Source organism: Lipotes vexillifer, unplaced genomic scaffold (assembly GCF_000442215.2).
Source record: "Lipotes vexillifer unplaced genomic scaffold, Lipotes_vexillifer_v1.1 scaffold366, whole genome shotgun sequence".
NCBI lineage: Eukaryota > Metazoa > Chordata > Mammalia > Artiodactyla > Lipotidae > Lipotes > Lipotes vexillifer.
Window position 1 is genome coordinate 741,776 of NW_006780143.1, and position 24,019 is coordinate 765,794.

The window sequence follows — 24,019 nt, forward strand, 5'->3', positions numbered from 1 at the left end:
TGAAAAAAAACATACTCTTCATCAGGTAAAAGCAGTACAGATTTTTAGAAAGAGCCACAAATTAATTTTTATAAACTTTAAGTGCTACATACTAATTAGAGCCCATGTGCCAGTTATAATTTAGCCCAAGCATTTATTTCCAATGAATTTAATTACCTTGATACTTAAAAGAATAACTCAAATTTATACCACATGACAAAATAGAAATGCTGAACATTAAAAAGCTATTTTAACATGCAAACTATAACTAATAAAAGTTCTACAATTTCTCCTTATCTTGACCACTAAAAACCCACATTTCTTCTGTAGTTTATGTCTAAGGAAAAAATAAAAGATTGCTTAGAAAGCTTAACTCCATTGTAATTTATTAAAATTATTAGTTATGTACTCAGAGTAATCAGGAGTTTACAAAGGCTAAATAAATCTTACCTTTATGTAGCCCCAAGATACTGACAGTAAATAGTTTGCTTCAGGCATTTTTGATTGATTATATAGAGAGACAATAAATTCTAAAATATGTGTATCTTCAAAAGCTTGATACTTTAACAATCTCCACAGGCACAGAGTATGTAGGTTTTTAAAGATCTTTGGTAATTAAGTACACATAAGAAAGCCTCGCATTAGATCCCATCCAGCTGAATGCATTCCATTTGTGAAACTCCAGAATGCAACAGAATTCAACAACTATTCTGAATAAAGACAATTCATGTGATAAAGAAACATCTAAAGATCTAAGGGTCTGCATCTTTCTCTCCCTGAGCTCCAGGGCTTAATGAATAATGTATGTCAAGATGCTTAGCTGCAAGAAAGACTAGTTCTGTCAAAAGCTACCAAATAAGGAACTGCAGGGAAGCCAGGAAGAGTGACAAGAAACCCCTCCCATAAAACCCCAACTATGCACCAATCACACTGCGTCCCTGGGTCTAACAGGGCGGGGGGTGTGGACCAGGCCCAGGTTGCTCTGTGATTGGTTGGCAAGGGCGAACCTCTGGGGAGGAGGTTTTCCTCCTCACCTCTGGTAAACGCCATTTAATAATGGTATCCCTATAGCTGAGGCTGCCGCATGAAAAGATGAATGGGCTTCCCCTCTCACAGCGATGAATAACCACCATAAAACTCTACATAATTCATAGTTCATTCTTAAATAAGAATTGCCAATCCTTTCAGAGTCATTTCTATGAATTTCAATATTCTCTGACTTCTCTTCAAAATAAAAGCTGCTGTAAAAATTTTTTTAAAAATAAATAAATAAAATAAAAGCTGCTCTAAAAATGGCAATCAGGCATTTTAATTGTCTCCCTCTGTCAAATCCAAAACAAGTGGTTTCCCCGGTAACACAGATATAGCTGAAGTTATTCCTCAGTCCAACATAACAGCATACTGTAATCATAAAATACTATTAATGTCCAGAATTCATAAATGGAAGTGATACATTTCCTCACCTGTGTGGCACTGCTATTCTCAGCTCCTTTTGTTTCTATTGTTATATATGGTTGAGCTCCACAATCTTAAAAATCTAAGGGTGGGGATGATTTATTATAAATCTGATTGTGGGGGAAAAAAAACCCAGAAAGCTAATGCACTGTGTATGGTTAACGAATGCAGTGTCCTGTGTACAGATTTCGGGATCTATATTTTGATCAGAAGAGAACATTTTTATGATTGTGTAAAGATATAGAGTGGCTCTTAAGAATACAGAATTGAGCTCAAGAGTAATCAGGCCTTTTACAAGAAGAGCTAAATAAGAAATCTAAATTCCTTTGGGAAAAAATGATCTTTCTTATTTGGTTTGGGGCAGCATTATTCTGTAACTTTTATACTAAAGAGGTCTTATGGATAAGAAATGAGGGGAATCTAGCTTTTACTCTATTTCAGCATGAAGTTCTGTCCATCCTACCTCCCCTCCACCTCAGTTTGTACCTACTGCTCGGCACGTCTATGACTTGCTGACCGGGTGACTGCTCAGTCTTCCTGCATCAGGTATGTCCGTCTCAGACAGTACACCCTCCTCAGAAACAGCCAGGTAATCCCTGCCTCTTTGAGCTTCTATTGGTCCTTTGCTGCCAAAGTCCTCGGCTGCAGTTCACACCCACTGTGTTCATTTCCTAAATTCCTCTTAATCCTCTACGAAAGAAAGAAAGATGCTAAACCCCCAATACTCCACTCAAACTGCTTCTGGAAGAATACAGAGGTGCTCCCCTTTCACTAGTCTCTCATCCTCCTCAACTTCTCCGAAGTGTTCAACTGTTTGACCACCCTCTCCCCTCTGTTTGACCAGCCTCTCCCCTCTCCCTCACTCCCAAGACCTGCAGCTTCTTTACGACGGTTTTCTTCCCACTTCTCTGACCATACCTTTGTTGCCTTCTCTTCATCCTCTAATTTGGGATATCCACAAAGACTCTCTCGGAGGGCCAACACTCCCTAACGACCACTTCGAACCTGAATTTTAGCACCTTATTTCCAAATGACTAAAAGATATTCTTCCCGTTGGAATGCCCTGCTAGTCATCTCAGACTTTTTCAAAATTGGTGGATCCATTTTTCTACTTAAAGCAGTGCTTATTATGACTACTCCCATTTCCTTCAGTGGACCCATATTTCAGTGTCCCAGACTGAAATCTATGACTCTTTCCTCCTGTTCAATAGGTGTTCCATGTGAGTAGAACTCTGTTAGATGTTTCATACAATAATCCAACTGAATCCTTGAGTAACCCTTACGTGTTCCTCATCCACCGCGTACCTTCCCTCCACCAACACTGTTTCAAACTACTGTCTTCTACAGAACGCCTTTTCACTTAGTCTGTTCCTTTCATTCCCACGCCCATCATCTAAATCCAAAGGCTTAAAGGCTGAGAGAAGTGGAAGTACCTTCAACATCCTCTCCTTCAATTTCCTCATTGCCACATAACGGGATATACCTAGAGAGACAACGATTTTTCCCAAGTTCACCCAGGCACTAAGAGCCAGACTCTGAGTTCAAATCCTTTATTCCCACTTCTTAGCGTGTCAGTTTCCTCATCTGTAAAATTGTTTACCCTGGTAGCTGCTCTCCAAAGATGCCACCTAATGAGCCACACTGCCCTACACTGCATCTGAGCTGGCTTGTGTAACCAACAAGGGATGCTGCCTGACTGTGGAGGCCGTCACAGGAAGTACTGAAGCTCTCACCCTGGCCTCCGTGAACATGCTGTCGGGCTCCCTGAGCCACCTTGTAAGAGAGTCCGACTATTCTGAGACTGCCATGCTAGGAGGAAGCCCATGCTAACTTGATGGAGAGGCTGCTGGGAGAGGGACAGAGAGAAGCAGATGCAGAGGAAGAGGAGAGAGAGAGTATGAGCCAGTGTACATGCGCACATGGCCGGTCTCCAGCCCTGCCAGCCATGCCGGCCTGGAGCCAGACCTGAGAGTGAAGAATCCATCTTAGTCATCCAGGTAGTTGCCCCTTTAGATGACTCCAGCCCTTGCCACCATCAGACTGCAACCACATAAGGGACTCCAAGTGAGAATGTTGAGCCAAGCCCAATCGACCCGCAAAACAATGAAAAGTAATAAAAACTTGATAATTTAAGCCACTAAATTTGACGTGATTTGTTATATAGCAAGAAATAACCAGAACAATTACTATGAGGATAAATGAGATGTTATACACAAAGCACTTAAAACATCATCTGAGGACTTCCCTGGGGGTCCAGTGGTTAAGGACTCCATGCTTCCACTGCAGGGGGCCCGGGTTCAATCCCTGGTCGGGGAACTAAGATCCCACATGCTGCGTGGGATGCGTGGCCAAACAAACAAAAAACCAAAACTCAACCCCACCCCCCAAAAAAACCCAACATCTGATACATAGTGATAAACAGGTATTAGGTGATGATAATGATATCATCATCATAACCATTCCATGAAGGTGCCTGCATACTTTAACTCCCAGGCTTATCCTTTTTCTAAAAAAACATATCATGTTTCCTTCCAATTGCGTCACATTGTTCCATGTCTCAGACCCAAAACACTATAATTGCTTCTTACCTCATCTCCTTTGGCTTTTCTCCTTCCAACCCTTTACTGATCTCCACTGCCAGGCCAGCTTTCCTCAAACCCAGCCTCAGCCTGCCACTCCAGAGCCAGTCACTGACAACTCGGCATCACCTGCTTCACCTTCCAGATTCCTCTGGGAACTCCAGCCTGACAACCTCTGACCCTAATCCCCAACTCCAAGCCCATCTTCAACAGCTCTTTACACCCTTGCTCTGTTCCCAACAGGCTACTATTCCACCCATCCCTACAATATAGCAGATGGTCCCATTTTCCTATCTTTACTCACAGTGAATTCACTGCCTAGAGTACTCTGCTTCTTTTATTCCACCTACCTCAAGCTGGTCTTTCAAAGTCAGATTTAAATCATTCAAAGTACATATCAAAACCAAATATTCCAGCCCTTCTCCAAACTCTAACTGTTCTACACTCACTCCTTTATTTAATAATTACTTGTTATTCTCCTATTATATTCCAGACACTGTCCTGGACACTGGGGACATAGCAGTGAACAAAGGTTTTTCACCTGGAGCTTACATTCAACTAAGTCAGTAAATATATAATATGTCATGTGATGGTAGGTGCAATAGAGAAAAAGAAACGATAAGGAGGGTACGAAGTGTTAGGGATAAAGATTCCTCTCTTATAAGACGATCAGGGAAAGCCTCTTTGATGAGGTGACACACACTGAGACCTGAGGAAAGAGAGGCACGTGGATATCTAGAAGGAGAGGGAGTCAAGTGTTGGGTTTGCCAAGGGCAAAGGCCCTGAGGCAGGAGCAGGCCTTGTGAGCTCCCGCAGAGCAACGTAGGTCATACAATCATTTAAATCCTAACTATGCTTTATGGGGGTTCTCAGCCATATCAGACCTACTGCTCCCTTTTTGTATCCATCCATCAATCTGTTTTATTTTTTGATGAACTTCAAACTAAGTGACTTCTTTCTTTTTGTAACAAATACTTTTTATCCTGAAATGAAATTCCTAAATGCTCTTCCTGCATACACACTTTACTAAATATATACATATGTACTAAGTAAATCCGTATATAGATACTTAAAAAAAAACAACCCAGTATAATGGCTTATCAGTAACATAATGGTGAAGAGTAATTTATATTAAACACTGCCAAATATAAATACTTGTACAAAACTACATTTAAAAAATAGTAAAATAGTCAAAAGCTTATATTTTACTATCACTTACTAGATGTGTAACCTTGAGAAAGTTATTTAAACTTTCCATACTTCAGTTTATTCATCTGGAAAATGAGAATAATCATAGTATCTTCCTTACAGGTTGTTGTGAGTTTTAATCAGTACATACACATAAAGCACTTAGCACACCACGCACGTGCTATGTAAGTGTTTGCTCTGATTCCTCTGACGTGGAGAAATTACCATGAATGTGAAAGCAAAATGGAAATAACTACAGGAGTCCTGTAGTGGAGGGATGATCTTTCTCCTAAGTGGTGAATGGCTCTTGGAAAGGTTTTCAAATGTAACAAAGTACCATCCTCCCTCAAGATACACTGTGGTTGCATTACTCAAAAATTTAGTGTGGATTAAAACCATGCAAAAAACATTTTGCATTTATATGTAAAAAGTAGTTGTGTTCTAGGCTCAGATAATCGTGAGTGAATTTTTCAACCTACGTGAACGATTGCTGACACAGAGAAACACTCCCTGGTGAAGGACTACCCCGTGTATTCTAGGACGTCGAGCCTCCCTGGCTCTGTCCATGAAATGCCAGGAGTACAGTCCCGTCAGTGTACCTGAAATTTCCTCAATGTTCCCCAGTGTTAAGTGACACTGTCCTAGTTGCTACAACTGCCTTGAATTTTGTCTCCTCAACCAGGGTGGAGGATGCTTGAGGCAAGAAAGATATTCTTTCTTTATATTTCCCAAAGTAGATAGTGAGCCACAGGCACGAAGAGATTCAACTGTAAATCCCTAACTTGCTGTAGCAGGGGAGATAATAGTAAGAGCAGAGTAGTCCTAGTAATAGTTGTAGTAGTAATAATAATATCAAGTAAAAAGTACCAAGGAAGGTTTCCATATTTCTAGGGAATAAGAAATCTTGTTTTTTAAAGCTCTGAGCCAAATTAAAATTCATTTAATTATTCCCATTATAAGAAGCAGACTAGAAGCTCCTTCCCATTGCCACAGTTGTAGAGCCTGCAGAAAGAAATCTAGACAACCCAGAAGAGAAATACGGATGGAGCCCGAGAGATACAATGTTTATAGACAGACTAGGCTTCTGACAGTTTTATGGGGAAACCGTAACAGGAATTTTACAGCATTTATTAGGCACCTACTTTGCACCAAGTGCTTTATATTTATATCTTATCTCTAATCTTTGCAACATCCTGGGTAGATAGATATCATCCCCATTTTAAAGAATGAAAAGACAGACACTCTTAAATAGGCAATAACTTGCCCTGGACGTGGCAGGGCTGAGATGAGAGTCTAGGTCTCTTTTAGTCTTTGCTCTTCATGGTGGATGAATAGCTCGTCATATAATTAGGCTGATTCAAACTCTATGATAAATGGTATGAATTTAGGAGTGGATTCATTTATTCTTAATCCTTGTGCTGATTCCACCTACTAACTAGTGCAGTCAGGAAGCTGGTGCCCAGAGACAGACAGGCAGCTTCACCTGACAGGGAGACCTACTTGTGTGTGCGGGTACCATGTGAACAAGACATAGATGCCCTCACACACAGGGAGAACTCGGGTTTCCTGAGTTTCCTCTCAAACATCCAAATGATTTCACATATGAATGTGTGTGCATGTACCAAAATAGAAAAAATACATAATTTTCTGTAGCATTCAGTTCTCTTTTCCTCATAATAATCTTTAGGATCTCTAGATGTCACTCCTATTTTATTCTTCATTTCATTGGTCCTTAAGCGATACCCCAAGCAATCAACAACCTTTGTGGACTATTTCAGGATATTTAAAAATCTGCTGATGGAGTTGAGTCTTTGATATACTAACACATGCTGGCATCACTGCCTTTGCAACAGAGGTCAAGAGACAGAAAACATTTTTGAATAGGGAAAAAGAAAAAGAAATAAACCAAACTGTGAGAAAACTGAGGCTCAGAAGGTCAAGTGTTTTAGCCAAGTTCACAAAGCCAAAGTAGCAGTGTTGGGATTTGAACGAAGGCTGTCTGGCTTCAGAGTACTCCAAATTGCCAAAAAAAAGTATTTCAGGCGTTAATCTGCATTTACCCTAGAGTCTGTAAGCAATATGTCTATTAACATAATAAATTCTAAGCTATACAATCTATTATTGTCCTTGAAATATTTAAAAATTAGTTAAAATAAGTGTTATTAACTCTTAGATTTCTCCAAACTAAGGGATATTCCTGGCAACAGCAGTGCTTTTGGTAGAATTTACATCTGAAAATAGTTTATCCTATAATCAGTTGTATTTATTTGACACCTTTCTACTTAGGATAAAGTTCTGGGAGTTGTTATTAATCAAGAAGCAAATCTGTATAAAGTAGGCTCTCACATATCCAATACTGCTCAGCTTAACATATGCAAATCTAATTGCTAAAAGACCCTGGAAGAATTCTGAGGTAAGGTTAAACTTCAGACATTAAATACAATAACGACGGCATACCAGTGTCTCTGAAATCACTGAGTGTTCTTTTGCTTTCAAACGCCTTAAAAGTAGTTTTGGAGGCAGACAGTGATCTAGAATTAATTGACAACCTGTATTTCAAATAACAGAATTTTAAATCTATTTTTACCTTATAGAAACAACACTTTCTTTGATTAATGCTCATAGTACAAAAACAACCTTAACACAAGTAAATCCACTAAATCTGTTTGTGTTTACTGCCCTCTAGTGATATGGGATCCAAATGCGATTTAAAGAACAGCTCTGTTCTTGAAGAGCCATCACATTTCAGAAAACAAAAACATGTTTTATAAATATTTTGGAGGCTTGAGATTAAGAGGAACTCCTGATTGATTGGGGGGTTTTTCAGCTTTTTTTTTTTCAGGTTGATTTTTTTGAAATCTAAAAATCATCTGAAAAGCTAAGAATCATTCTTTAATTAACCTGGTTAGAAAGTTTTCACCGAAATATAGTTTTATTTAAAACAGGAAAAACCTGTAACATTTACTGAGAAAGAAATTCTAATATAAGAAAACTTATTTTTGTTGAAAGGTTCCTTAAAGCTGAAATAACATGAGAACTGATGTGATAATACCTTTATTTAAATTTCTCTTCCACATGGGCTAACTCTCATTAAATGTTAGCATAGTATCCTATAATTGTTAATACAGTTTGAATCATACAGAGTAGATACATACTGTTCTCTGTTCATAACTAATTAGTAAATCTAGCGGAAACCACCACGCCATTATCATCATCATACCTACCAAGGCCTTCTGTTTCACTGAAGAATAATTAAGGCAATGAATGGGTATACAAGCCTCACATAAAGGAAGTGTCCACAGAAATAATCTTGCATGAAAGGGAACTTCCTACTTACAGAGAAAATTAGGACCCCTAATTCACTTAAATTGTCCTAATACCAATGCTCCATGTTTATGATGACTACTATAATCACCACAAAATACTTAGGCACCGCTCTGTACCTCATGGTATGCTTTGTGAAAACAATTTAAACAGAGAATACCTGTCTTCTAAAGCAATAATAAAAAATGCAAACAGGCATATTTCTGTAAATCCATATTTAATCTTTTATGAACATCACTTTTAGATGTGAATCTTATAGTAATTTAAGTCATAAAATTTGGCCAGGATGCAGGGAAAATGGAACTCTCACACATTGCTGGTGGGAATGCAAAACAGTGTAGCAACTTTGGAAAACAGTGTGGCACTTTCTTATAAAGTCAACAAGAACACCGACTATATGATCCAACAATCCCACTTCCAGTCATTTACCCAAGAGAAATGAAAACATGTGTCCAAAGAGCTATGTACAAATGTTTCTAGAAATTCTATTAATAGCAGAAACCTGGAAAAAGCCCAAATGTCAATCGACTGGTGCATGGATAAACTGTGGTACATCCATAAAATGAAATATTAGAAAGCAATAAAAAGAAACATTAATAATACATGCAACAAGCTATTAATGGATGAATCTCAAAAGCATTATGAAAAGTGAAAGAAGCCATTAACAAAAGGCTATACACACGCACACACACACACACACACACACACACACGCACACACACAGTATGATTTCATTCATGACATTCTGGAAAGGCAAAACTATAGGGACAGTCAGATCACTAGTTTCCAGTCACTGGGAGCAGGGGAGGAGAATGACTACAAAGGAGCAAGAGAAAACTTTTTGGGCGAGGGAAATATTTTTTTTTTTTTTGCGGTACGCGGGCCTCTCACTGCTGTGGCCTCTCCCGTTGCGGAGCACAGGCTCCGGACGCGCAGGCTCAGCGGCCATGGCTCACGGGCCCAGCCGCTCCGCGGCACGTGGGATCTTCTCGGACCGGGGCGCGAACCCGCGTCCCCTGCATCGGCAGGCGGACTCTCAACCACTGCGCCACCAGGGAAGCCCGGGAAATATTTTATATCTAGATTATTGTGGTACTTTTACAACTGTATAATTTGTCAAAAAACATTCAACTATATCTTTAAAAAGTACATCTTATCAATCTGTAAATTTTACCTGACTTTAAAAAATGTTAGGTGATGTTATCAAATTATTTTAATTCCAAATTTGCTTAACTTTGCCTAAAGAAGAATGAAAAACAAAAATCTGAAATATAGTTCCATTTGGTAAAATAAGATTTGTACCCTTCTAAAGAGAGCCATTATATTCCAGTCGAACATGCATACGTTTGTCTAAAATCTGTGCCAGCTTTGAATAAAACAATACATAGTAAATTCCTAGTTACAAAGCCTTTAGGCAATATAATAACCGATGAAAGTATTCTCATAAGTACTAATAACATTTTAATCTTAATCCTTTAGAGTGACATATTCCCTAAAATACTTCAGGCATTTTCCTGCTTTCTTAAACAAACCAAACTGATCTTAATTTAATTATTTTATGGTGACCCTGGGCCACCATTATTCACTCATCTCTGAAAAGTCAACACATGTTCATTGTATGCTCATTCTACTCCAAGCACTGTGCCAGCTGCTAGAGATAGAAAAATCCAGTAAAGTGGGTAGAGTAGCCTGCAGAAAACTGAATAGTCCCAATGCTGTATTCTTTTTGAGTCCTTCTGTCCTTTTTTCATGGGTTTTAGTTTTTTCTGAGTCCTTGGTTGTCAGCCTGTTCTCCTATGGTCAATATATCTGCCTCCTTATACTCAATATAGCGTCCCTTTCCCCTTTCCGTTATGACAGGTTTTTGTCTAAGGCAGCATTTCCCAGAACGCGTTGTAAAGAACAGTAGTGCCATGTGATAATTCCCAAAGAAGACATCCAGTGTCAAACTTCTGACATAGTGCTAACCTTCTTGGAAGCTGTGTCCTTTAGCATATTAAAGGCTCTGCCAAGACCCATACTACATAACTTTGTTTTATTTTGTTTTACTTAGTATTTCTCAAAATTATTCCAGTACTTAATTCTGCTCCCTTCACATTTATTAACAAGCAAAAACGAACAAAAATACCAGGATTTCATTGAAAATTCTTGTGGAAAGTAATGGTCTTTAGATATCAAGTAATAAAAATTTTTAGAATGGTTATTCACTTACTCAACAAGTATTTACTAAATGGCTACCATGTGCCAGCATGAGGGATATAGTACTGAACAGGACAGAAGAGTTCTCTGCTCATGTAAGCTTGGACTTCGGGGCAAAAAGACAAAAAACAAGCAGACAAAAAAAAAGAAGAGCGACAAACATGCTGGATAAAAAGAAAAGGGGGTAACATGATACTGTGATAGTAGACTATTAAATAGTGAGGAAGGTAATATCTGAGATGAGATACTGATAACTAGAAAGAGCTGAAAGATTTGGACCAAAGCACTCTGAGCAAGGGCTAGATAAACATAGCCAGCGTGATGGAGGATAGGTATGCGGAATGAGATTAGAGATGGGTCAGGGCAAGATCATGCGGTCCTTGCAAGCCTTCCAGAGGGGGTGGGGTACCACCAGAAGGTTCTGAGCAGGGAGAGACATGACATGATTTACATTTTAAAAAGTTGCCTCTGTAGAGGATGGCTCACAGAGAGGCAAAAGCAGATAGAAGAGGAAGAAGCATGGAGGAAGAGTTGATAAGACTTGAACGCTGGAAGTGAAGAAATAAGAAGAATCAATTCCTAGACTCCCTGCCTTGAATGGATATTTGTGCCCTTTGCTGTGGAGAAACCTGGGGGAGGTAAAGGTTTGGAGGAGGATAAAGAAGGAGAAAGAAGAGTGCTATGAAGTTCTTCAGAGTTCTGGATGAGTTCTGGATGAGAAAAGCTGATGATGGATCAGATGATGGAGTGGTGAATATGCAGTTACTTTCAAATACTCTAATGACATTACATTAGGATAGACCACGTTCATCCAGATCTTTTAATATGTTTTTAGAATAGCCCAAAAGAAAGGGCATCAGTGGATAATCTATTTTAAAAAATCCCATCCTCATAGCAAATTATTAATGTGAAAGCCTAAGCAAGGTCACACAACATAACCAAAATTGGAATCTAGCGCTCACAGCTGGCAATATTTTTATTAAAGTGATATGTCTTCTTTAGGCATTTTTGGAAGGAAGACTTTACGACAGGCAAGCATAAACACAATTAAACATCGTGCAATAATGGGAATTTTATTTTATTTTTTGCAACAGTGACAGAAGAGTAGAGTATGAGAATGATGAGAAATACGATAGTATAGGGCATTGGTTTCTCTAGCTGGCTTCACCTGAGTTCTAATCTCGCCCCGGCCTCTTATGAGCACAATAATACACAGCAAGCTATTTAAGGTCTCTGGGTTATGTGGAGAATTGGAGTTAATGAAAGTCACCTAGGACAGTGTGTTAAGTAGATGTCAGGAACGCGATAAGTTATTTACATTGGGACCAGAAACACTGCAACTTGTCGTAAGGAAAACAATCTGGTTAAAACAGCTGTATGAAGATTCCTACAGTAATATCTACCCAATTGCTTATGCAATCAATGGTTTGTCTGAAAACTATTAGAATCACTGATACCAGTGGAAAATTCTTTTGGAGATATCAAACAAACAGGGATAATTTTCTCAGGATGCACTGACCTGACAAATGTAAGGACAGCCCTTCAGGTTTTAGGACCAAATTCCAATCTCCAGAGGAAAAGGTAGGTACAACTTTACAGGTGCCTTCGAATCAAGGAGATCAAGCCCAGTACCAATGAGGATTTAAGATGCTAATCCTTTCAATCAGCAAATGTTTAATTAGCGCCAACTATGTGTTAGCTACGGTTCCAGGTACTAAGGAAAGGTCAGTCAGCAAACTGCTCTGAAGTAGCTTACTTAGTAGTGTGTGGGATTCAAAAGGTAAACAGGTGTGCGCAGTAGCCATCCCACCTTCCTTTTTTTTATATATAAATTTATTTACATTACTTATTTTATTTTTGGCCGAGTTGGGTCTTCGTCACTGCACATGGGCTTTCTCTAGTTCTGGCGAGCGGGGGCTACACTTCGTTGCGGTGCACGGGTTTCTTGTTGTGGTGGCTTCTCTTGTTGTGGAGCACGGGCTCTAGGTGTGCGGTCTTCAGTAGTTGTGGCACACCGGCTCAGCAGTTGTGGCTCGCGGGTTCTAGAGCGCAGGCTCAGTAGTTGTGGCGCACGGGCTTGGTTGCTCCGCGGCATGTGGGATCTTCCCGGACCAGGGCTCGAACCCACGTCCGCTGCATTGGCAGGTGGATTCTTAACCACTGCGCCACCAGAGAAGCCCCCCACATTCCTTTTATGAGCCTTCCAGAGGCTGGACATGTGAAAAATCCATATCCTCAATACCCTTGCAGCTAAAGTTTCAGATGTGACTTAATTTCTTCCAATTAGAAGAACCCCCGCTCCGTCCCACAAATTAAACAGCTGTCAATCTAATTGTTATTTCTTTGTAGATAATCTGCCTCTTCTCTCTGGCTGTGTTGGGATCTATTTCTTTCTGTGGTTTCTCTGGATGTGAGTTTCTTTTAAAAAACTTTCCTGCTTGGAATTCACTGTACTTCTAGAATATTTCCTCTTCCCCATTCTCTTTATTCTCTCCTGGAATTCAAATTAGATACATGTTGCCATTTTGCTGGAAAAGGAAGTCTTGTCATATTTTAAGTGTACTGTATTTTATCTATAAAATACAGTGTAAGGTTAGATAATTGTCATTAACACTATAGCAGTCATTTTTATTCAAAATACTGCTTTTAAACAATTTTTAAAAATTAAACATGATTATTCTTATATCTTGAAAGTAAATTACTGGCACTAAAATATCTGAAAAACAAATTCAATTTTTCTAATTGCCCATAAACTAAGATGCACCTATATATTCCTTCTAACAAAGCACTTAGACCTGAAAACCTGTTTAAAAAAAATAATTTAATCTATTTTTATTCATACTTCAATAAAAATTGGTATTAACCACCATGACATTTATTCTTCTAAAATACCTGTCTATACTTGTATCTTTTGGAGGGGAGAACATAAGACTTTTTGCCTCTGGGAGTAAAGATAGTAGGGAAAAGCAAAATAAAATAATACAACTAAAACCAGGCAACAAAGTCTGTTTTACTTGACCTTCCAAATGTGAATCTAACGCCCTGTGAGACAGCACGTCAACCATACACATGAGGTGAAGCAGGCTCAACAAACAGAGGACAGTGCTTGGATTCTGCGGAATACGTCCATGCTGGAAAGCCCCTCTGAAGACATCTAGTCCAACCTTCTACCCAGACAGGAGTCCTACAACTCTTCATAATTAAGGTCCACCTCTCCTGGATTTCTTCTACTCTTGCGTAAGTTCATTCCACTTTGGGTGAATGAATGTAGCTTTAAAACGTTGAGATGATATTGAGCTAATGATCATTTGCTTACATTGAGCTAATACCGTTCTTCAAAAGCCCTTTATAAACCCCTCAAAGTTGATTTGACTCTGGACACAGCAGATGAAAAATAATACAACTCAGGGCTTTTATTACAGAAGTTGCAACAAACAGAAGAGTAGTTCACATCCTTAACTAGTCACATAAAAAAAAAACCCAAACAACCCAATCCAAAACTGCGCGGAAGACCTAAATAGACATTTCTCCAAAGAAGATATACAGATTGCCAACAAACACATGAAAGGATGCTCAACATCATTAATCATTAGAGAAATGCAAATCAAAACTACAATGAGATATCATCTCACACCGGTCAGAATGGCCATCATCAAAAAATCTACAAACAGTAAATGCTGGAGAGGGTGTGGAGAAAAGGGAACCCTCTTGCGTTGTTGGTGGGAATGTAAATTGATACAGCCACTATGGAGAACAGTATGGAGGTTCCTTAAAAAACTAAAAATAGAACTACCATACGACCCAGCAATCCCACTACTGGGCACATACCCTGAGAAAACCATAATTCAAAAAGAGTCATGTACCAAAATCTTCATCTCAGCTCTATTTACAACAGCCAGGACATGGAAGCAACCTAAGTGCCCATCTACAGATGAATGGATAAAGAAGATGTTGCACATATATACAGTGGAATATTACTCAGCCATAAAAAGAAACGAAATTGAGTTACTTGTAGTGAGGTGAATGGACCTAGAGACTGTCATACAGAGTGAAGTAAGTCAGAAAGAGAAAGACAAATACCGTATGCTAACACATATATATGGAACCTAAAAAAAAAAAAAATGATCATGAAGAACCTAGGAGCAAGACGGGAATAAAGACACAGACCTACTGGAGAATGGACTTGAGGATACAGGGAGGGGGAAGGGTAAGCTGGGACAAAGTGAGAGAGTGGCATGGACATATATACACTACCAAACGTAAAATAGATAGCTAGTGGGAAGCAGCCACATAGCACAGGGAGACCAGCTCCGTGCTTTGTGACTACCTAGAGGAGTGGGATAGGAAGGGTGGGAGGGAGGGAGACGCAAGAGGGAAGAGATATGGGGACATCTGTATATGTATAACTGATTCACTTTGTTATAAAGCAGAAACTAACACACCATTGTAAAGCAATTATACTCCAATAAAGATGTTTAAAAAAAAAAAAAAAACCCAAAAACCAAAAACAAAAAACAAAAAAACACTCCAGGTCTCAAAAACAGTGATCAACAGTTAAACATGAGCAATTACAGCTGGGGTTGTCACTTTCCCTTAACAGCTAGGGAAGCAAGCATGTGAATCAGAACATATGAACTTCCATTTGGGGTATTAAGAAAACTCACCAAACAGATGGCTTTAATAGAGCTTCCAGAATACCAGTTCTAATAATTCATATTATATGGGTCTCTAAAACGCATAGTAAAAAATAGTAATGGCTAATATTTACTGATTGATATTGATAAATATTTATTTATTGTCTACTATGTGTCAGGAACAGTGCTGAATACTTGCCTGGCATCATCTCATTTATTTCTAATACCAATCCTATGAGGACTATTATTATTCCCATTTTACAGATGAGCCTGAAGGTCTTAACCATCAATTCTGTACAGGCAACTCCCAGGTTGCCTGTCCTTTCACCAGAAATCCAGTCATGACAATTGAAGGCCTATAGGATATTTCAACTTAGATATATAATTTCACTCCAATTTCATGTCTAAAAATTTAACTGCCATATTTTCCACCCCACTCTCTTCAAATAACCTTCTCTTCCTGATTTTCCAACCATCGTCCTGTTATTACTTGGGTTGAGAATTTCATACTTTCCTCTGGCTGCAGTGCCTTCCCCCGGAAGTCTGATATATCCTGCCACCTTTCCTGCAGTCTTTCTCCTAACCATTCCTTTCTTTTCCTTCCCATCGTATTTCAGGCCCTCCTTACTTATATGCCTAATTCCCTAATGGATTTGTTTTGCTTTCACTATTTCTCCTCAATATGATCCATCCTGCATACTACCATCAGATTTATCTTTCTAAAATCATTTTGTTACTCTCCTTGTAATATTTTCCTGATAATAAAACGTGACGGTTCTTCAGAGCTTACAGGGTAATGTGCAAACGGCTTAGTCTGACACTTCAGGTGCTCTACATTGCAGGACCCCAATCTACATTTTTTACACCTGCCTCTGTTCCTATAATCAGATTTTCTGTTCCAGGAAGGCTCACTCATACAGGACACCCACTCCTTACCCACTCCCACAAACAATAAGGTAAATGCACAAGAGTGTCCCATCCTACCCTGCCTCATCCAGCCCCTGCAGTATCATCCCCTCCCTCGTTGGCAACCTATACGAAACTTTTATGTTCAAGATCTAGCCTAAGTGGCACTTTTTCTGGGATGCTTCCCAACCATTCTCATCCTTAGTGTTGAACACACCCTGAGCTCCCCTACAGGACCAAAACACCATGAATTACTCTCTAACATGCAACAGGCTTACTAATATGGCTATCATATTTTCAATGTATATGTCTATATGCCTTGGTTTTTATGTATGTATGTATGTGTGTGTGTCTCTCTCTCTCTTTCTATGTACTTGAATACAAACGCACATATGTAAGAGGCTCATCTCGTCTACGAAAGCCTTTGGAGCAGATATATGTCCTACATTAACCAGGCAAAACCAAAAATTCCTTAGTGAAAGCCTAATGACTGGACTGAGGTTATCTGAAGTCAAAAGGTGCAAAACAACAATAATAAAAAAACCTGTTTTATTTCCCACATGAAAATCGTATCTGGCTAAAAACAGAACTAAAAATGTCATTAGAAAGCGATAATATCAATAAAGACTGAAATCAGGGTTTTGTCTAACAACAAAAAATTTTTATTTCCCACAAGATAAAAGCCTTGACAGAAGTAAGACAGGACTGTTTTGCTGTGTGTCACTTTAACTTTCCTATGCCTTTATACCTCATCTGTAATGAAGCAAGTGAACACGTTGATCTCATAAATCTCTTCCACCTCTAAGGATTTTTGGAATTAAAAAAGAAAAGAACTTTTTTTATTGAGCATACCAAAGTTTGATTTCTCTGCAAAATGGCTGACGGCAAGTGGAAAATGGAAAGGGATCAATCACCTATTCATTTTCAGCTCATAACAACTACACGGCTGGGGGATTTCTTCTCCCTCTGGCTACGGCTAGTGTCAGACCCATGACTCAGACTGGAACTAGCCCATCTGGGCTGGAACTACGTTCAAGGTCATTTCATCCATTCCTCTGTTTCTCAGCTTAACTGTCATTTTAAATCTGTGCAATGATTAAAGAGTTCTATTTTTGGTTCGTGTTTCTTCTTTCCCCAAGAATAGACATCTAGTAACCTGATATCGATTGATATTTGACACTTTTGTTAATAATCAAAATCTCAATATTTCACAGAATCAGAAAAATTAGTTGGAGGGGGCTTTGAGGTCATCCAGGGTGAGGGAAAAGCAAAGTCTAAGTAACGTGCCAATTTTTAGACAAAGTGGACAGAAGGTGCACATGAGGCCCTCACCACTCTAATGTTTCTTTCATGGCTGCCTTCATACGTATTATTTCAAAGTAATCATGGTTAAATGGTCAGTGAGAGCGTAAATAAAAATATGCTACCCACGAATGCTAGGTAACGAGCTAAAACTAAAGTAAACAACTTCAGTGGGCCATCCCATATGCAAGCTGGCGAGGGCTCATAAATCACCATGATGGTGATCAAGATTTCAAATGCATACTCTGAGCTCATTTGCCCAGGCCTGTTGATTCAAGCTCCAGTTGCATTGGGTTACCTATATGGCAGTATATAAAGTTCACCTTTTAAGTTTAAAATTAGTTCCCTTCCCAACTAAAGATAGACCACAGTACCTATTAGAGGTGTGCCCTATGTTCTGCACTTGACATAAGTTTTCATTTAAATTCCCATAACCATCCTGTGAGATAGATTTTTGTTAATCCCGATTTACCGAGAAAGCAGAGGCTCAGAGAAGTTAAAGCAATTTAAGTATCCAAGGCCACAACTCTAGTGGGGTGCATTCATATCCAGAAGAGGAATTGCTAAGCTCATTGGAATTTACGAGATTTAAAGCAGAATCAAGATAAAGGTTCACATTTGTCATTGGCTATTCTGTTCCACTTTTCTCTTGGCATCTAATAATTAATCACTATTAGTGAATCAACCTCAGTCTCTCCTCACCCTGTTCCAGCTTGTACTTTGCTGTCCCACGTCCTCACTCCCAGGCAACAGGTCCTTAGGGGATGGCCCAGCATTTGGATGTGACAACCCACCCAGGCTGCTACTGGGCCATGACTCAAGGAGCCAACAGGTGATGCCAGCTATTGGTGCTAAAAAAGACTCACGCCACGTGAAATACCCTATGTCTATAAATCTCCCCTCTCCAGCTGGTTCTCTCCCTCCCCCCCCCACCCCCAAAGCCGACTGTCCTCTCTTAAACATTCACACCCACACGTGACCCCTCTGGGATTTCTTTTTTCCTCTGAGACTGTCCCAAAGGTTTATCCCAACCAGATTTCAGCATTCCTGAGGTGGGAGTGGGGCAGGAACGCAAAGCGGTCAGCCTGTCTCCAGCCAAGGGCAGCCCTGCTCCTAGGTCAGCCCAGTCAGAGTCCTTCTGCCAACCACCCCCTCCTCTCACTGTCTAATATGCCTTCCTACTTTTCTTTCCTTCAATCTTTACTCTTCACTCTATCCACGAGCCCAGCTTCCTTTCCCATTTTGCCCCAATAAGAAAACAAACCTCCAAGGCAACTCCATAGTAATAGGTCATTTAAAAAATCCTAATACCTGCTTACACCTTCCCTGAGTTCATTCTATACCTTCTCTATCTGCTGCCGTCCTCCCCACTATTAAGCTTCAGCCCATCCAATTCTATCTTCCTCCACCTCAAACGCCCTGCCAGCTCAGAATTTCAGATCTGCTTTAGTCACTTGGTCTTCTCATCCACTGACCCTATTATCCTTCATTTTACATCTGTGCCCTGTTTACCACCTGACTGCTAGGCTGACTCCCAGCCTAACGAGCCATCCATCCCACCATCATACTCCTCCTAGGAGCTAGGAGCTAGGAAGGTCCTCTCTGTGCCCGTCCTGACATGATACAGAGAACAAGAAAGGCAGAATCAGCTGCACAACAGGATTCCCTCTAGGGATGATATTTTGCTAAAATGGCTCTTGCTATTTAGGAATCTAGTACTCACTAAATAAATAAAATTTTGAAAATGCAGCCTGAGAACAAACACTTGTTTCCCTATCTCCCAGTCCTTCCCCCTGATGCTACATTCAGAAGAAGAGTTATCTTTACATCTATTAAGAAGCATATGGATCTTGGACAAGTTTAACTCAGCCTCAGTTTTTCATCTTTAAAAATGGGACAAACCGTTTTGGTGTGTAGTGTTCTTCTGGCTCTTCGACTATGTACCCTTTATTATTTTACTGCTTTTTAACACTATCTAGAAAAATTAAGATGTAGGCCCAAACGGTATCTTCCAGGAGAAAGTAAACTAATCTTTCCTGATGCATATTAAAGAAATAAGACTATTTCTAGTAAATAAAAATTCCTATGATTTCTTGAAACCCAACTATCACTTACCCTTATGGAGATCTAAGAGACCACAGTGAGAATACAAGATGAAGAAAACAAAGAGCAGAACATCAACGTGTGTATCAAAGATAATATTAATTAGTTTCATTCTTATCAGAGCATATTGTGGAAACTGACTTGAAACCTTCAAAATAAAAAAGTACAAGAAGATCGTTGCTTACTAAAAAAAAAAAAAGGGAAGGGGCAGGTCAGCAAATAGCCACCTAACACCTAAACTAAAAAAGAAAAAAGTTCAAGACTTTCACCTGTGTCTATCTAAATTTTAATATGCTCTTTTTAGCAAAATTACAGCTTTTTCATCCTTTGCAGTCTTGAACCTCTTTTGTGAAATAAGGTTCCTAGCAAATAATGAAATGACACATATATATTTAAAGCACCCATGAAAGCATTTCTATCTGTTTATTAAAAACTGTTAAAGTCCTTCAATTTTGAAATTTATCTTCTTCCTAAATTCTTGTGACAAAGCTCATCATTGTTAAAGTTGTAGCTCATTATTTTTCTGAGGCTTGAAAAAAAAACCTAGCGAATGAATATAAAATAGAACCTTTCTTGGTCAAAGAATGTACTCCTTTTCTAAAACTTGAACTTGATGTAAAGGCATAAAAAAGTCACCTAAGAAATGCTCTTTTCTTTATAATTCAGTATAATTTATAATTCTTTAAATATACACATGATAATTTTATTTTTATATGATTCTTTTTTAAAAAGTAATTTTCCACTGTAATGAAATAGCTGTTCCTTCTCCCTAATGGGTATGGATTGGAATGATCAGGTAGAATTAGAAGGAGACTAGCAATAGGAAAAGATTTTGATGTATCCTCTCAAAATATTTTGGAGAGTATTATATAAGATGTCTTTATTCACGTTTCGGTCTAAAGCAAAAAACAAAGCAACCAAAACACTGCTATGCCAACAATGGAAAGCAGCCTTAAAAATCAGCGGGTTATTTTCTGAAATGAAGAAGACAGACATCAGCCTGGACTTACTGCACAATGTCAGTCTCATCTTTGCCCGTTTGCTATGGACACATCCCTGTCAGGCCTTGCTTTCTACTCTCCAGACCTGTTTATGACAGGCCGAGGTGTTTCCTATTATGGTGCCTATGTCTGCAAGCACACTGCTTGCCAGCAATAAATGCCAGAGGCTGCCACAATAGGGATTACAGTGCAGCAGACCAGAGATGCTGCCAGGAACCCAAGCACGACCTGGGTAAAACTGCACAGAATACTCCGTAACAGGCAAAAACCAACAAGCACACCTTTTCTTCCCAGGCTAGCAGGGAAAGTTTTCAGATATGTCATTTTTACTGGGAACAAACCTATAAGAAGAATGTTATTGCTAAAACAGGTACAGTGGAGAGAGAACAGCTTAAGGCCATCAATATGACTTGTATGGTTTTTGTCTGTATAATACAAACTTTTAATTTAAATGAGATGAAACTAAACCCAGCATAAACTGTGCTAAAATTTCTGATGAGCATCTATAAGCAGGAAAGAGATTTTTAAGTGTGAAATGATCAGGACTCTTGTTAATAACAGAAAAGCCACTTACTTGCAAGATATCAACTATCATGTACAGACCCTGTCTACCAATCCAAGGTGAAAAATGGCATTTACTTTAACCAACACCATGCATCCAGTACTAATTTATATGACCAACTACAAAATGATATATTGACACTCACTGGGTTTGGGCTAGAAGCCATGTAGGAGGACTCATCAGTATTCCTAGTGGTTGGGTAGAAAATTCACTGGTTATGTACTTGAACAGTTATTGAATCCATAAACTTATCAGAAACACGGCTTGTATTCCATTAACACATTCAAAGATAAAAAGTGTATCTCCCTCCCGCAATTTATGAATATGAGTGAAGATAAAGGCTGCACACAAAACCCCAAATGGTGCAGGGACCCTCTAGAAAATGAACTGCTACGTAAGAAGTCAGGAGATTTCTAACTATAGGTGGACGTGGACAAGTTTTGGGCCTCGTTTTCCAACTGAGATCAGATAAGTCAGACAAATGATCACTTCTGCTTCCTTTAGTTCTAACACATAAGGCTTGAGCCTGAGATGAATAATGGATAATAGTAACAATGATGCTTTGAAATACTGATCATGTTAAATACTACCAAAACTACCAAAGAACTAAGTGGTAGGCAGAAACAGAGTATATTTTCATTTTACTAATTTCTATTAATTCCACTCAAGTGATAATTAGACAGAAAAATTAGGATACATTTCTTCAATTATTTGACCTAATGTTCAGTAACTCCCTTGCAAAGGGTCTGACAAACAATAAAGTTGAAGCTATTACCCGTAAAGGAAGAAGAATTTTTATCTTCTAAGCCTTAGGGCTTAGATGAGTAAAAATAAGCTTAGTCCCTGAGATTGATCAGTGATGATCCCTATAGCACTGAGATCAGAACCACTGAATGGTGCTTTTCCAGAATCACCACCACAATACCATTCATACAATTCACCCAATGTTTATTGAGCACCTATTCAATATGGCCTTGTGTCCCATGTGACGGGGGCTGGCAAATGAGTAAGACTAATGACCTAGTGTAAATGTGACAGGAATAAAACAAAGAAACAAATATTGTACGGAGAGTTAAAAGAACTACAAATAAAGTCCTGTAGAAGGTCAAAGGAGAAAGACATTACACCCAATTAGGGGAGGCTGGGATGGGAGATATGGGAGAAGACAGGACAGAAAAGGCTTCACAGGAGAGGTAGCATTGCAGGTAGACCCTAAAGGATGGTTAAGATTTGTCTGATAAAACTTTTTATTTTAGAAAAGCTTCAGTTTTACAGAAAAATTGTGAAAGTAAGTACAGAGAGTTCCCATATGCCCCACACCCAGTTTCCTCTATTATTAATATCTTACTTTAGTATAGGATACATTTGTCCCAATTATTGAACCAATATTGATACATTATTATTAACTAAAGCCCACACTTCATTCAGATCTCCTTAGTTTTTACCGAATGTTCTTTTCTGTTCCAGGATTCCATCCAGGATACATTACATGTAGTCAGCATGTCTCCTTAGGCTCCTTTTGACTGTGACAGTTTCTCAAATTTTCCTTGTTTTTGATGACCTTCATAGTCTCGAGGAGTACTGGTCAGGTATTTGTAGAATGTCTCTCAACTAGGAACTATCTGATGTTATTCTCATGATTAGAGTGGGGTTATATGTTTTTGGTAGAAAAACTCAGATCTCAGTACCATTTTCATCAGATCATATCAAGGGTGCCTACTACAACTTGACTTATCACCGTTGATGTCGACTTTAATCACTGGCTGAGGGTAGTGTGTGTTTATCAGGTTTGTCCACAGTAGCGGTACTCTTTCCCTCTTTCCACATTGTGCTTTTCGGAAGGAAGTCAATATGCACAGCCCACACTTAAGGAGTGGAGAGTTATACTTTCCTTCCTTGAGAGCGGAGTATATACATAAATTATTTGGAATTCTTCAGCACAAGGGATTTGTCTCTTCTCCCCCATTTAATTATTTATTCAATAAATTATATCAGTTGAACTCATGGCTATTTGTTTTATACCTTGAGTTGTATTTCAACACTAGTTTATTTTCTTGATCAAATAGTTCCAGCTGGGAATTGGGAGCTCTTTCAGTTTGCTCTTGTATCCCTTTGATAGGTTCCCATCAACATTCGTTTGGCCACTTCCTTACTTTCTGGAACTGCAACATGGCTCCAGCCTCATTTCCTGCCCCAGTTCTAGAATCAGCTACTTCAAGGAGTCCTGGTTCCTTTTATTGGAGAATAGTATTAGAAAACCAAGATAAGGGTGCTAGATGTGTTCAGTGTTACTGGGGTATCATTGCTTTAGGTTCTCTCGGCTGACTGAGCAAGGAAATGTTTGCATATACTTGATGGTAAAGTTGCTGAGAAGTGCCATGGAAGGCTATGTCCTGAATACAGTTTTCTTAACATTAAGTATTAATAAGAGATTCTGTGCCTGGGTTACTTTCAGTCTCATTCAGAGGAATAACAGGGTGCATTCATTTATGAGAGAAAAGTCACTGGACTATTATCCACTATTTAGGTATTTCTGCTAGAAAGAGCTTAGAGAGTTTTAGACATTCTGAGAGAACCTCAGGCCAGTTTGATGGGCTCTACCATAAAGTTACACAAAGAAACAAAAGGTAAACTCCATGAAAAGTCGTTGATGGGGAGAAGAGCAAATGAAACATTCCAAGAGTCCTATTTGGTTCACATCAACATCATGAGGCCACCATTCTCTCTTAAAAGGTCACTGGCAGCATAAGTATCAGGATGGCAAACAAACACCTTCTCTAACTCTCA

The 24,019-nt window shown here is 39.1% G+C and overlaps 1 protein-coding gene across 6 annotated transcripts in view; it reads right to left on the reverse strand.

The window, feature by feature from the left end:
• Positions 1-24,019, reverse strand: part of PDE4D (phosphodiesterase 4D) — a 1,474,095-nt gene that overhangs the window by 19,714 nt on the left and 1,430,362 nt on the right. Inside the window, exon 1 of one of the 6 annotated variants that reach the window (XM_007453220.1) lies at positions 430-844. The exons of the other annotated variants lie outside the window; for them this stretch is intronic. Coding sequence (XP_007453282.1) covers positions 430-477 — 48 coding nt within the window. The 5' untranslated portion in view covers positions 478-844. Of the gene's footprint in view, positions 1-429; positions 845-24,019 lie in introns of those variants that run through there. 6 annotated transcript variants of the gene reach the window in all.